General features: G+C 40.1%; 1 protein-coding gene across 2 annotated transcripts; it reads left to right on the top strand.

Moving 5' to 3' along the window:
• Positions 1-7,606: 7,606 nt before the first annotated feature.
• On the top strand, positions 7,607-10,366 carry Rpl22l1 (ribosomal protein L22 like 1). 2 transcript variants are annotated; one of them, XM_090355321.1, is made up of 4 exons: positions 7,607-7,668; positions 8,867-8,959; positions 9,115-9,236; positions 10,132-10,366. In XM_090355321.1, the coding sequence occupies exons 1-4, from the start codon at positions 7,660-7,662 to the stop codon at positions 10,274-10,276; spliced, it is 369 nt and encodes a 122-aa protein (XP_090211447.1). In that variant the 5' UTR covers positions 7,607-7,659; the 3' UTR covers positions 10,277-10,366. The 2 variants fall into 2 exon arrangements, with proteins under 2 accessions (XP_090211447.1, XP_090211516.1); XM_090355390.1 differs by having other exon boundaries at positions 7,633-7,668; positions 8,870-8,959.
• Positions 10,367-15,302: the final 4,936 nt, after the last annotated feature.

Here is a 15,302-nt window from a genome sequence, read left to right as displayed (position 1 = left end):
CGGGAAGAGTTCCACAGCAATTACTTTCTGGAGTGTTTCAGCTGGCAACACTGCACTTACGCTTTGACTTTTGGATGGTGTTGTATTATTTCACTGGATCCGGGGTCTGTAAGAAACAATGACAATAGCAATCATATTGGAATGAAAGTCATAATGAAATCACCATCTCAGTAAAATGTTGGTTCTATAAGACTGGCTGTGAGATCTCTTCCCATCATGCCTTGGTCCCAAAGACAACCTAGAAGAAAATATATCTCCTGATGTAACTCTTCAAAAAATCAGTGACTTGGAATAGACTTAGGAAAACAAGAAGATGCCAAGCTTTTACTTAACTTAATACTTTTTAATCTTGTGTCAGCCTCAGCAGACCAGTTTGGAGAAGCAGGATACCTTAAGAGAAGTTCAAAGAAGAGGATTCAAAGCATAGGCAGTGCTGAGGGTGTCATTGGTTGTAGTATGACATCTTTGCTTCTGCCCATTTTTTTAAGCACAATTAGGAATTAGGCTAAATACTTTCCTGTGTTCTCTTTTATATTCTGACGTGTCTCTTGTACTGGTTGACATTGTTAGCCACAGGAATTCCAGAAAGTTACTAATCTGTGCTGCTTGCTGGTCCACTCATCAGACCCAAGGTAATCAATCATATTAGTATTCTTATTTAGTACTAATTCTGGACTGGCATGCCCTAATTTGTCAAACTTTGCATAATCAAATTTTCAGTCTCAGTGTAAGAGTATTGAAGTTATAATAATGCATCTTGAGCTCCATGTTTTGATGGCAGAAGTTATTTATGCATACACACTTCACTTTAAATACTATTTGAAGTGTATGTACTCTAATATATAAGCATAAGTTTTAAGATACTGTTGATTTTCACCTAAGTCAGTGTTTCCTTAGAACAAAATATTTATCTTAGTAAAGCTTTATAAATTATCTTCAAAAGAAACAGGGAACATACATTTTTTAACATAGAACAAAAGTGGCTTCATTCTTCTTTGACATTAGAGAAATGTTGCAAGTTGATTCATAGCATTTGTTGTACTTTTTTGTACCACATGTTAACTATTAGAAATATTACCACATATAGACTATGTCATGTTAATAGATTTATGTATAATGTACCATTTTTGTCTATGGTTCACCAATTTGTAGACAGTATAAGTGTAATTTTTGTTTCTTTTTAGAACATGTTTTATTTATATTGTGAAGCTTGTTATGTTTTATTTGCTATGGTGTTGTCACTTCTGACCTAGATCAGATCCTTGTGCATCATAAGCATAATTCTGTTTCTTTCATGTTCCCCTACGAGGGCTGCCAGTCACTTAAAGAAATTGTGACCAATCAAGCTCTTGACTCTGTTTCCCCTTAATGGTACAAATTTTTGTGCCAGTGTTTTATGGTAATTACCAAGACTCCTGCATCCAGACCATGATTTCTTCCTCAAGAAATGCTGCAGTTAAATGTTTCTGCTGTAAAATTTGGGAGCACAGTTTTTCATTACAGCACAGTATGTATGTATATACTCATATGGCTTTGTATGTTCTTTTCCCAAGTCCATCTAACTTTTAAAAGTACTGTAGTCTGATAGTGCCTCAGTGTTGGTAATTTTCTTTTAAACTCACAACTTTTCCAGAGTTTGATTTTGTACTTTGAGATTTCTCAATTAGATTATTTCTAGTTGAGCAGTAATTTGAATGCATTTTTCTCAGGGCTGTGTGTGTTAAGAGCTGAAGTTTTATTATTTTTAAGCTAGCTGCCCTTCTAGAAGTATATTGCAATTTTCCCTAACATATTGCAATACTGTAATGCAAACTCATTTTTTTTCGTCTTTAATGTCTGTTCATTTAAACCAAGTGGTTAAGAAAAAAATGGAAATGATAGTAGCAGCTATACTGGAATCTTGCCATATTTTTATTTTAGAACAAAATTGGGTGGTCTTAACCCTATCCTCAATAGCATTCCTTTTGGCACGGACCCTCAAAATAATTTTAGAGCCAAACATTGATGGAATGGTTCTCAATCATATTTAGAGACAGAGTACCTAAAAACACTTAACATCTTTTGAGTACCTAAAAATTTTTATATACGAAATTATATAACGTGCTAGAAACACATTTACTATGAGAAAATATGGCTCTTGAGTAGTATATTCCCATAATTATATTGCATGGAGAATGTTTCTATTTTTCCAATGTTACTTTAGGCACATTTCATAGTGTTCCAGCCTTCTTTTTACCTTCTAGTGTTCAGATGATTTGCCAATGTATAAGAAAAATTTATGATGGAAAATCTTGAGAAAATTCAATCCTTACTCAGATTTTTTTCTCTGAATAAGGTAGAGAGTATCATCATTTAATTTTTACTAGGAACATGTGTTTCTATAGAAACATGACTTGAAGTCACAGTGTCCTTTAATGTTTTTCATTAAATGAACAACTGAGCCCCAACTTAGCCACCAAGTGAAGTCAAGTGCCTACAAGTACTATAAGCATGGAGTAAACACGTTCTCTTTATATGAAAAGACATAGAGATGCATACCAACCTAGAAACACACTTATAGCCAAATTTTACTATTTACTGTGATTTCCTCTCCTTCCAATAAAAAGAGAAACTATCATTACTTTTTTTTTTTGGTCAGTTGTGAGGCTTGAACTCTGGGCCTGGGTGCTGTCCCTGAGCTCAGCTCAACCCTAGCACTGTACCACTTGAGCCATAGCACCACTTCCAAGAAACTTCTTATAAACTATTCCTGGATATTGTAAGAATTCATTTTGCCTTAGTCTAAGATTCCATTTAAAAAAAGAAAAGGAAAATTCCCTAAACTATATTCTCAGCAATGACTGAACAGCTTGTAAGTCAGTTTCATTCTTTCTTGGGAAGAATCCCTTGTTGTAGTTACTATCTACCATGAGCACTTGTGTGTATTAAAAGCATACTGAAAATTACTAGTTCCCAACTAGTATGATGCAAGCTACTAGTTTCCATACGATTAGTGAGATGGTGTGGTCTAATCCACTGGCACTTTCATAGTAATACCTTTTATTTATCATAAGTATAGGAGAATTCCTGCTTTTACTTGCAGATTCAAATGTTTTCACTACAACTTTAAAATTGTAAAATATATACATACTATATTGTGTGATTCACATTTCAAATATAGGTAAAATTCAGATGTTAAGTCTTCAGCTGAACTAAAATATCCTTTAAAATGTAGATGAAGATGAATCTTATAAAGCATTTTATTACACTAAATGTATTTGTCTGTTAACTTCATTAGCTCTGTTAAATAAAATAGTTCATTTAATATCTTATATTATCGTATTTATACATTCTTAGAAAATAGTTTCATATGAGGAAAGTATGTTACTTAATGTCTTTCTGTTTCCAGTTCTGGGGCTCGAACTCAGGGCCTCAGTACTGTCCTTGAGTTTTCTCAAGGCTAGAGCTCTACCACTTGAACCACAGCACTATTTCTAGCTTTTTCTATGTATGTGGTACCTAGGAATTAACCCAGGGCTTCATACATGCTAGGCAAGCAGTGTACCACTAAGTTACATTCCCAGCCTCTTTGTTTCCTTAATTTTCTATTGTGCATTTTAATTTTCTCTCAACTATATCTACTTCCCTGTTTAGTTCATCTTTTCTAATTACAAATTTTCTATTTTTAATTCCTGAACTAGTTTTCTGTGTTTAAAACACTGTCGAATTTTGATTGTCTGTAGTTCCCTTAGCATGTTATAGAATACATTGAGCTTGGCCGGGAGTTTGGCCTAGTGGTAGAGTGCCTGCCTAGCATGCACGAGGACCTAGGTTCGATTCCTCGGTACCACATATATAGAAAAAGCCAGAAGTGGTGTGGTGGCTCAGGGTAGAACACTAGCCTTGAGGAAGGCCTAAGGACAGTGCTCAGGCCCTGAGCTCAAGCCCAGGACTGACAAAAAAAAAAGAATACATTGAGCTTATAAACGTAGTATTATTACAATGTTATGTTCTGAAGCTTATGCTTTCAATATATTCAGTCTCTGTCGACCATATTTTATAGGTTTTAGAGTTTTTGTTAATAGTGGCTTATTTTCTTATGAATTTAGTAATTTTTAGCAAGTCGCTTCATATCTCAGGGATTTTAACTCAGAATTTTTTTTGTAGGTGTGGGACTTGAACTCTGGACTTGGGTGTTATCCCTGAGCACTTCAGCTCAGGGCTACCGCCCTACCCCTTGATCCACTTACCCTTTTCTGGTGGTTAATTGTAGATCAGAAGCTTAGGACTTGAGTGCCTGGGCTGGGACATTAGTGGTTAGTGCCTGGGCTGGCTTTGAACCAAGATCCTCAGATCCCAGCCTCCTGAGTAGCTAGGATTACAGGCGTGAGCCACCACTCCCGGCTAATAATGGTTTTATGCCTCAATTAAAGATAAATTTTTCCAGAGAGCATTTGCATGTACTTCTATCTGCCACTTAAAATCCAAGTACACACTAACTACATTTTTAGTTAGGCCCTCATGCTCTCTGAGTAGACTAATTCAAACTATACCCACATGAGCATGCTTGTCATTCTAGCCTCTGAAAAATTATTTTACTTTCCCACTAGTTTGTCCATGCATTGAAAGTTATTTGCAGCTGGGCCCAGGTACCTCACACTTGTAATATTAGCTACTCAGGAGGCTAAGATCTTAAGATAATGGTTCAAAGCCAGCCAGAGCAGGAAAGTCCAAGCATTTCATCTCTAATAAACTACTCAAGAAAAATCCAGAAGTGATCCTGTGGCTCAAGTGGTAAAGTGGTAGCCATGAGCAAAAAGAGGCTCAGACAGCACCCAGGCCCTGAGTTCAAGCCCAGAACCAGCCAAAAAATGGATAGCCAGGTGTCAGTGGCTCACTTGTATAACCCTAGCTACTCAGGAGGCTAAGATCTGAGAGTATAAGTTCTAAGCCAGCCGAGGCAGGAAAGTCTAGGAGACTTTTTTTAAGGATTTTTTTTATTAAAGAATTAATTAACATTGATTTTTACATCATATTTCAAATGTTAAACAAGTGTTCAAGAAGGGAATTTATATACAATCACTGGCACTTAGTTTTTAGAACATAATCAAAATTAGGCTAAGGGTTTGTATATCATAGATACATATTAATTTATGAAATAAAACGTCTATAGAGTTAGGTTTTTATGTCTATGTAGTTATGTTTATATTTCCAATACCATGTCCATAGCATTGGTTATGCAAATATTCAGTTCTCGCTCTTGTACTGTTTGGATCTAATAGGAGACACTTTTTAAATCTCCAATTAACCACCAAAGAGCCCAAAGTTGGAGCTGTGGCTTAAGTGGTAATATAGTAGTTTTGAGGAGGAAAATCAAGGGTAGTACCCAGACTCTGAGTTCAAGCCCAAAGACTGGTGTGCACACACATTTATAAAAGTACAATTGAGCTATTTGGGGACTCTTTCTACAAAGTTCATTTCTGATGCTCTGCTATATTTGTGGGTATGCGTGCTGCATGCCTGTGCCAGTCGTGGGGCTTGAACTCAGGGCCTAGGCACTGTCCTGAGCTGCTTTTGCTCAAGGCTAGCACTCTGCCACTTGAGCCACAGCACCACTTCTGGCTTTTTCTGTTTATGTGGTACTGAGGAATCAAATCCAGGGCTTCATGCATGCTAGACAAGTACTCTACCACTAAGCCACATTCCCAGCCCTCTCTTGTAGTGTTAAAAAGTTTATCTACTCAGAATCTAATCTCACGTAGATTTGATGTTTGACATTCTTTAGTTTAGAATATACTTGTATATACTGCAGCACTTCAGTTACATACATAGCCAGAAATGCACAATTCCCCTCATTGCTTTTTTCTTTTTTTCAGAGACTTACTGTTTCATATGTGATAGAGTTATCAAAATAGAGACTGAGTGGTATTATGTTTATACCAGGTGGAGATAATTTTACAGTTTAGAAAGAACCAAGTTATGTACAGAATTTGGTCTTCCCATTTGCATATTTTGGCTATAGTTTTTAACTTTGTTTCTAATTGAGAGAAATCTTCCCTTTTTTTTTTTTTTTTTTTTTTTTTTTTGCCAGTCCTGGGCTTGAGCTCAGGGCCTGAGCACTGTCCTTGGACTTTCTCAAGGCTAGCGCTCTACCACTTGAGTCTCAGCACCACTTCCGGCTTTTTTTCCATGTATGTGGTACCGAGGAATCAAACCTGGGTCTTCATGCATGCTAGGCAAGCACTTTAACCACTAGGCCAAACTCCCGGCCAAATCTTCCCTTTCTACTTTCCCTTTTTTTTGTGGTGGTTGAGAGATCAAAACTCAGTACCTTATGCTTTGTTCATTGGCTGGTGTTCTACTAACTGAATTATACTTTTAACCCTGTAGCTTATCTAATTGTATATTTAGAGAATTTATTTTTTTTGTTTGTTTTGTTTTGTTTTTGCCAGTCCTGGAGCTTAAACTCAGGCCCTGAGCACTGTCCTTGGGCTTTCTCAAAACAAGAGCTCTACTACTTAAGCCTCAGCACCACTTCCAGCTTTTTTCTATGTATGTGGTACCGAGGAATCAAACCTGGGTCTTCGTGCATGCTAGGCAAGCACTCTACCACTAGGCCAAACTCCCGATCCCTGGAGAATTTATTTTAAAGCACATAGTTTTCATCAATCCTTTAGTTCAAATCTTAAGACCTATGCTATTATTAAAGCTTAGTTTTTATAGTTAGTCACATGGAATCAAAGACTTAACCTACTTGTCACTTCTAGGGGCTTTGTCCAATCTACTTGTCACTTTTAGGGGCCTTGTCCAAATTAACAACGAAAGTCCATTCTACTCATTACCTCTGTCCTCGTATATATCCTTTTATTTGCACAGAACCTTATTGCTAAATACTGTGAGACCTCACTGATCTGACATCAATTCATAATCCCAAAAACCCCAAAAAGCTTTGTGTTTATTTTTGTAATCATGTATACGATTGTCAGCCAGGTGACAGCAGACCTACATTGGATTTAAAACTGGGGGTCAGTAGATTTGGGATTAGCAACATAAGCGATGATACAATAGAATCAATTATACCCAATATGTGAACAAAAGGTATGCACCAGGAGTGTTTTTCTCAGATCCCCACACTGGAAACATTTTGATGCCCTGAAGTACTGAATTTCCTATACTGTGGTTTGGAAAATAAGACTGATAGAGCGCCTGAGTTTGACCTAGAGCGAGAGTGCTTGCCAAACATGCAAGAGGACCCGGTTTTGATTCCTCTGTACGACATATATAGAATAAAAGCCAGAAGTGGTGCTGTGACTCTAATGGTAGAGCTCTAGCCTTGAGAAAGCCCAAGCCCCAGAACTGGCACAAAAAAAAAGGGGAGGTGGGGGAAGATCCGTATGAACAAAAAAAACATCCTGTATCTGCATCTCCAGTAGTCAGTGCTGTGGTCCAGGGCAGCCAAGATCCGAGAACTATTATAGCGACAGCCGCTGGAGGGCGCTCACAGAAATCCAGCCCGGGCCACGCCCCCCAGCGTCCTAGGTTACCTCACACACCACCCCACCCGCGCACGCTTCTCCCTACGTCCCCACTTACGCCGTCGGCGCGTGACGCACACGCTGCCGTATAAAAGCGTAATGCGCGTGCGTCCAGCCCTCTCGGATCCTACGGCCGGCCGGCAAGATGGCGCCGGTGAGTGTGCGGGCGCTCGGCGGGGCTTCTGAGGCCTCTGGCGAGCTGGGACAACTCGAGGGAGGGGAAAGAAATCGCCAGGGTCAGGAACGCCGCGGAGGCGCTGCCAGCCCAGGCTGTTCCAGGCCTGCGGCCCGGGCTAGCGCGAGGCTGCGGCGGGGGACGAGGCCCCGCGCATCGCGGGAGCTTGATTTTTTAAAGTTTCCAGAAACTTCTAAGTTGAGGAAGAAGCGTAAAAGCCGCTTGGCCCCGCGCCGGGGCCTCACATCTGTCATCCCAGCTCCTCGGGAGGCTGAGATCTGAACGATGGAGGTTAGCCTGGACAGACAGGTGTGAGAGACTAACCAGGCATGACAGGCCAGCCTAGGGACGCGTGCTGCACGCTACTCAAATCGGGTCTCCACAGTGACTTCCAAGTGCATTTAATGGCATTAAGTCCGAAGGCTGAGAGCGGGGCCTAGTCGTTAAGAGCGCTTGCCTAGAATGCAGGAAGCCCTGGGAAGCCGAAAGTTTCACTGTGGCTCAAGTGACAGACGGCTACCCTTGATCAAAAAGTGTCCAAGGACGGTGCTCAGGCCCTGCATTCAAGCCCCAGGACTGGGGAAGAAAAAAAAATAAATCCACCCAAGTTTAAGATTTGGGACGGTAGAGGCTGGGGCTGCGTGACACAGTTTACAAGGCTGCCTGTCAAGGCAGACGGTGGGCCTTATTTGGGGATGGCTCTCTGATTAAAATTTGATGCTTTTGTTTTCATTCATTGGATGTATATTTTATGATCTTGGTAACCAGATGCTGCCTCCTTTTTCTTACCTGTAATTGAGGCTTGAATGCCCTAGACATAGTGGAGTCCTGATACTGGCAGCTAACACCAGAGCTGAATAATGGTTTTAAAATATCAGCAATGGCTCGTGCCTGTAATTCTAGCTACTCAGCCTCAGTAATTAGGATGGCAATTCAAGGGTGGCACAAGAAAGATCTGTGAGACTCTTCACCTCCCGTTAACTACACACACACAAAAGCTGTGGCTCAAATGGTAGAGTGCTAGCCTTAAGCAAAAAAGCTTGCAGACAGCACTCGAACCCTGAGTTCAAGTCCCAAGGCTGACACAGAAAAATTTAGCTCTAGATAAATATCCAGTTTTTTTAACAAATTTTGTATATAAACTAAATTGTCTTTCATAACATTTGCTTTTGTGTAGCAGAAAGACAAGAAACCTAAGAGGTCAACCTGGAGGTTTAATTTGGACCTTACTCATCCAGTAGAAGATGGGATTTTTGACTCTGGAAATTTTGTAGGTATTATTTTACTCGTTTATTCCTGTCGTGTAGTTCTTGGTCATTGAAGTATATAGTCAATATTAACCAAAATTGTATTCCTAGGGTGCCTTCCCTAGTGAATATCTAGGGTTCTCTTCCCTAGTTTTGCATCTTTTCTATTTTGAAATAGGAACAATTTCTTCGGGAGAAGGTTAAAGTCAATGGAAAGACCGGAAATCTCGGGAATGTTGTTCACATTGAACGCCTCAAAAACAAAATCACTGTTGTTTCTGAGAAACAGTTCTCTAAAAGGTTGGTACTTGTACAAAGTTTAATAAAATGGTTATGGGATAATTGCCAGAATTTTGGAGGTACTTTGATATCGTTTGGATGTGTTGGAATGTTTCCTCCCCAGTTGTGGAGCTTGAACTCTGGGCCTCGGCGTTGTCACTGAGCTCTTCAGCTCAAGGCTACAGCTACTGCTCTACCACTTGAGCCACAGCACCACTTCCAGTTTTCTGGTGGTTAATTATAGCTACGAGTTTCATGGACTTTAGTGCCCTGACTGGCTTTAAACCGAGATCCTTAGATCTTAGCCTCCTGAGTAGCTAGGATTATAGGCGTGAGCCACCACACCCAGCTTTAATATTGTTTTGGAGGCTTGGCAGCCAACCAAAGGCAGAATCTCACCATCTTTGCTGTTGCTCAGTCTACTTAGCAAATACTGGTACTATGTGAAAGCTCTGTAGTAGAACTGGGGTAGCTCAACAGTGAGTCCAGGGGCCCACACCCATTTCTCTCAAGAAGGATTTTGGTTTGGTGACCTACAAACATTCAAATGAAATGTAGTAGTGCAGTAGACCTAGCAAATGGATTAACTTCCCACACCTTGAACCAGAAGAGGGAAAATCAAAGGAAATACTCTTTATAAAACTCCCACACCTAGAGTTTGCCCTGTATTGGGTGGTCTCAAGCTTATGTAAGGTGTGGTTGAGGTTCTTTCTAGCAGTCTTGTACAGTGTTTAATAAAAACAAAACCAACTTGGCACCAGTGGCTCTTAATCCCAGGTACAACCAACTAAAAAAAGAAAAGGATTTAAAGCAAGTGGGGGGGGTGGCGCGTATTGTTCAAAAGATGAGTGCAACAGTGCGTCTTCAATATATAGTAGGAATTGTCTTAATGAGATTTGTGGTTCTTATTTTTAAGGTATTTAAAATACCTAACTAAGAAGTACCTGAAGAAGAATAATCTTCGTGATTGGCTTCGAGTGGTTGCATCTGACAAGGAGACTTATGAACTTCGTTACTTCCAGATCAGCCAAGATGAGGATGGCTCAGAATCTGAGGACTAGTTTGCTTCCTGTGTCCAGCACTGCGTTTTTACTAAATGAGTTGAAAAAGGAATGTCTAGACATCCAGTGAATAAAATTTATTGTATTTAAGATGCTGTTTCTATGGGTTTACTTCAATTTCTATACACAGTGCTTAAAAGCTGGCAGAATTTTTCTAGGAATTCCAAATTTCATTGCTGATGTAAAAGTGTTTTAGTGAGATGTTAAAGGTGTTTTCCTAGAGGGCTCTAGATACAGAGTGCGGGGAGGCTTACAATTTGAGTAGTGTCCACAGTTCCACTGGGTTTTTCGTTTGTTTTTTCTTTTCACCAGACCTGTGGACTGAACCTGCTGAGCTTATTGTACTCAGGGCTAGCATTCTACCACTTGAGCCACAAAGCCACTTTAGGCTTTTTCTATTGAAACTTACCTGGGTTCTTCATTTGTCTCAGTCCACCGGGAATGACCAGGCTCATGCCTTCTCTGCTGAACACGGTGGGTGATGACACCCAGCTGTACTAGGAATCTAAGCTGTTTAATGCTGTAAGGTAATGAAGGAAATGAGAAAGTTACAAGCCACTGATTTTTAAGCAAATTGCAATGTTTGAGTTTACAGTGGCTTTCTTGGTTTTCCATGCTCTTCCTCCTCTCTCCTCTCCTCCCAAGCAATCCTCTTAGATGGACAGAAGTTAACCCCAGGCCTGGTCCCTCTCCTAATGGACCACAACTGTTTCTGAGAGCAAAATACTACACATCTTAGGGCCATAATTCCTCAGGGATGAGTAAACAGCTCACAGGCTGAAGTCTGAGCATTGTAGTTAAAAGCCAGTCCAGGGAGAAAAGTCAGTTGTGGCTTAGAGAAATTTCCTTTTTGTGAAATGTATCTTAGAAGGTATTAGGGAGAGCTTCTACATTCCACACTCCTGGCCCCATCTCTTCAGAGGCTTATGATTCTTGGGGAGGGTTGGTGATACAGGCCTACCATCCTAGCACTAAGAAGTCTCAGGCGAAAGAATGGAGAGATGGAGACTAGCCTAGGTCACATACTGACTCGAAATGGACATAAGTAGACATGGAAGCCTGGCAGTAGTAGCTTATGCCTGCAATCCTAGCTATTCAGACAGATCTGAAGATCACTGTTCAAACCCAGCCATGGCAGGAAAGTCCATGAGACTCCAGTTAACTGCTAGAAAACAGGAAGTGGTACTGTGGTTCAAAGTAATAGGGCACCATCTTTCAGCAAAAAGCTCAGGGACAGCACCCAAGCCCCATGACAGGCGGATGGGGGGAGGTCATGAACATGAAGTAGAAATAAGCTGAACATGTTAATGGCTATATTTCATAGAGCGACCCAAAGTAAACAGCAGTTCTTGCAAGAACCATATCTAGGTGCATTTGGACTGTCTGAAGCACGGAGACATCCAAATATTTGTCCCTGAAAGGCTAGCACTCTACCACTTGAGCCACAGTGCTACTTCCAGCTTTTTCTACATATGTGGTACAGAGGGCTCAAACCTAGGGCTTCATGCTTGCTAGGCCAACTATTTTACTACCACTCTTGGAACTGGATTAAGTGATAGTTCTGTGAGGAGCTGCAAGTGTGTATTTTTCCCACTAGGTGGAGGTGTATATTTATTACTGGGTGTTTTATAGATGATAGAAAAAAACATTTACTATAACACCAACACAAACTGATTGTAGAGTTACAATTATTCCAAGCATTTAGAATATCTTCACTTAACATTTGGTAATGCACACGCTTCATATTTCACATACCCTGTGGATAAGCATGCTTAATAAAGTTCTGTTTTCTATAATTCTGTTCAAAAGGGCTTCAAGTCACACCCTACTCCTGGAAGAGGAGCTATTGATATTTCAACTAGGACACTTCCAAATATGGATTATAATCCCTTATTTGCAATTATAAAAACCAAAGGTGCCATATTTAGCACAAGGCATTGCATGCACAAACATTAATTCAAAATGGATCAAAGACCTCATTATCCGACCTGAACCCCTGAAAGTGCTACACAATAGAGTAGAAGAGACAATGGAACTCATAGGCATAGGCAAAAACTTCTTGAACAGAGTTCCAGGGCCACAACAGGTTGGAGAGAGACTTTACAAATGGGACTTCCTAAAAATAAAAAGCTTCTGCACAGACAAAGGCATAGCTACTAAAGTAGAAAGACAGCCAACCAACTGGGAAAAGATATTTACCAATAATACATCAAACAAATGTTTAATATCCAAAATCTACAGGGAACTCAAGAAACTAATCCCCCCTCCGTGCCCCCCCCCCGCAAACCTAACAAACCAATTACTAAATGGGCAAGGGAAGTAAAGAAGAGGTTAAAATGGCAAAGAAACATATGAGAAAATGCTCATCATCCATGGTCATAAAGGAAATGCAAATAAAAACCCTAAGATACCACCTTACCCCAATCAGAATGGCCAATATTCTGAACTCAGACGACAAATGCTGGTGGGTTTGTTGAGAATGAGGAACCCTATTGCACTGCTGGTGGGAATGTAAACTAATTCAGCCGTTCTGAAAGGCAGTTTGGATGTCCAGCCATACCACTCCTGGACATCTACCCTGAGCATCATAATCCAGGATATGATAAGGACACCTACACAGCCATGTTCATCTCTGCACTATTCACAATAGCCAAGCCATGGAAACAATCCAGATGCCCCACTACAGATGAATAGAGACCAAAAAAAAATGTAGTACATATATACAATGGAATTCTACATGGCCACCGGACAAGATAAAATAATGGCATTTGATGAAAAGTGGATGAAACTAGAGCAAATCATGTTGAGGGAGATAAGATCAAAGGAACAAAAGGCACTTGTCTCCTTGATATGTGGATATTAGATCCAAACAGTACAAGAGCAATGACTCAATATTCGGGTACCCAATGTTATTGCCACGGTCTTGGAGATATAAATTTAAGTACATAGACATAAAAATCTATGATGGGATATATACTCTATTGACACAATAGTATATGGATCGATATGTATCTATGACATACAAAGTCTCAGCTTAATTATGTTCTAAAATTTATGTGCCAGTGATTGTATATAGAGACTCCCTTCTTGAACAGCTGATTGTTAAGCATGGCATTTGAAATATGATGTAAAAAAATCAGTGTTAATAAAATCTTTTAATAAAAAAAGACATTGAAGTAAAGCTTGAGTTCTAGATAAACAGTTTTATTGGATGACATAGGTAATACAAAGGGGGATTTCACTGTTGTTGTACTGCTTCTGTAGTGTAAAGTATTCTCCATGCAACCCAATGAATTATGCTAAAATTATTTTCCCCCATCTCTCACATTATATGCAAAATACATGTGGAAAGAAGTAAAACAAAAAGTTAACATATTCAGATTTAACTAACCATTCTTGTATGGGTTGAGTTTTTTATCTAAAAATTCTAAGTAAAAGATTTTTTTCATTTTTTAATGGCAAAATATGGCCTAAATTAGGGTGAAGCTGTCTAGCTGTTATCTTACTTTATGGGAAGTGCACATGTGTGCAGGCACGCACAGATGCACAGACACACACACACAAACACACACACACACGTGTGAGTGTGCACTTTTTGTGTTTGTGGTTTTGTTTTGGTCATTCTTGGGACTTGAACTCAGGGCCTGACCACTGTCCTCGGGCTTTATCAAGGATAGAGCTCTACCACTTGAGCCTCAGCACCATTTCTGGCTTTTTTCTATGTATGTGGTACCGAGGAATTGAACCCGGGTCTTCGTACATGCTAGGCAAGCACTTTAACCACTAGGCCAAACTCCCGGCCTATGTGTATACTTTTTATTGTGGGTATTCTAGTAATGTTACAGTAACTCATATTATCATATTACATTGTATGTAAACATAAATATTACATGCATACAAATACACACACACATGAAACGTAGCATTTGCACCCGGACCCAAAGCCAAGTTACGTCAGGCCACTGGGTCCTACATGCCAAATGAAAAGCCATGGTGAGGGTCCTGGAGTTTGACCACATACATAAAAGAAAGCTGGCCCTCAGGACATCTCCAGCTGTCTTTGAAGGCACAGACACAGGCTTACACAGCAAGAACTGAGCAGAGGGGAGAAAGATATGTGCAGTTCAGTCTGGGTCACAGGCGTGGCCTGGTGACCATGAGCTCAGTCTTTGTCCTGGAGTTCTGTAGGAGTTGTCATCACTTTACCTTTGGGACAAGTTTCCTGGCGGATGAGTCCCTACATCCTCAGCTGTTTCCTTTAAAATGATAAGAAGGCACAGCCTGCTTGAGGACTCCACACAACATGCTTAGCACTGAATCTTCTCTCCTTCTGGAGCTAAAGGTGATTGCAAAGGGATCATGGCAGAGAATTACTCTGTCCAAAGGATACAGTGCAAAGCTGGGGTGCTATGAACTAATTCACAGCAAAAGTCGCTCGTAAGTGGCCTTGCACACACACACACACACACACACACACACACAACGAAGGTAGACTTGGAACTCAACAATCCTCTTGCCTCTGCGACTTGAGTGTTGGGATACTGAATTGTAAATACTGTTTTGTTTACTACTGTCTTCACTAAGATGCTTAGAAAGTGGTATGCCCATGGTAACTTTTGAATTTATTGGAGACAAAAGATAAATGTGCCAGGTGCCTATGGCTTCTGCATGTAATAGAAGTCAGTTCTCTGAGGGACTGAAGACAACAGCCTGGTGACAGCAAGACTTCAGCATTAAATAAATAAGCAAATAAGTTAATAAACAAATATTGAAATCAGGATAGATATTTTATTTCCTAATCAAAAACAGATACATTAGGTACATTCCTGATTAGAAAACACAGCACTTTCATCTTGAGTTAAATGGAAGGAAAAAGAAATAAGGTACTTTTTTTTTTTTTGCCAGTCCTGGGCTTGAGCTCAGGGCCTGAGCACTGTCCTTGGACTTTCTCAAGGCTAGAGCTCTACCACTTGAGCCTCAGCACCACTTCCGGCTTTTTTCTATGTATGTGGTACCGAGGAATCGA

This window comes from Megascapheus bottae, chromosome 1 (assembly GCF_031878675.1).
Source record: "Megascapheus bottae isolate mThoBot1 chromosome 1, mThoBot2.hap1, whole genome shotgun sequence".
Taxonomy (NCBI): domain Eukaryota; kingdom Metazoa; phylum Chordata; class Mammalia; order Rodentia; family Geomyidae; genus Megascapheus; species Megascapheus bottae.
The sequence above is the reverse complement of the archived record's forward strand: the minus strand, read 5'-3'. Positions and strand labels throughout refer to the sequence as shown.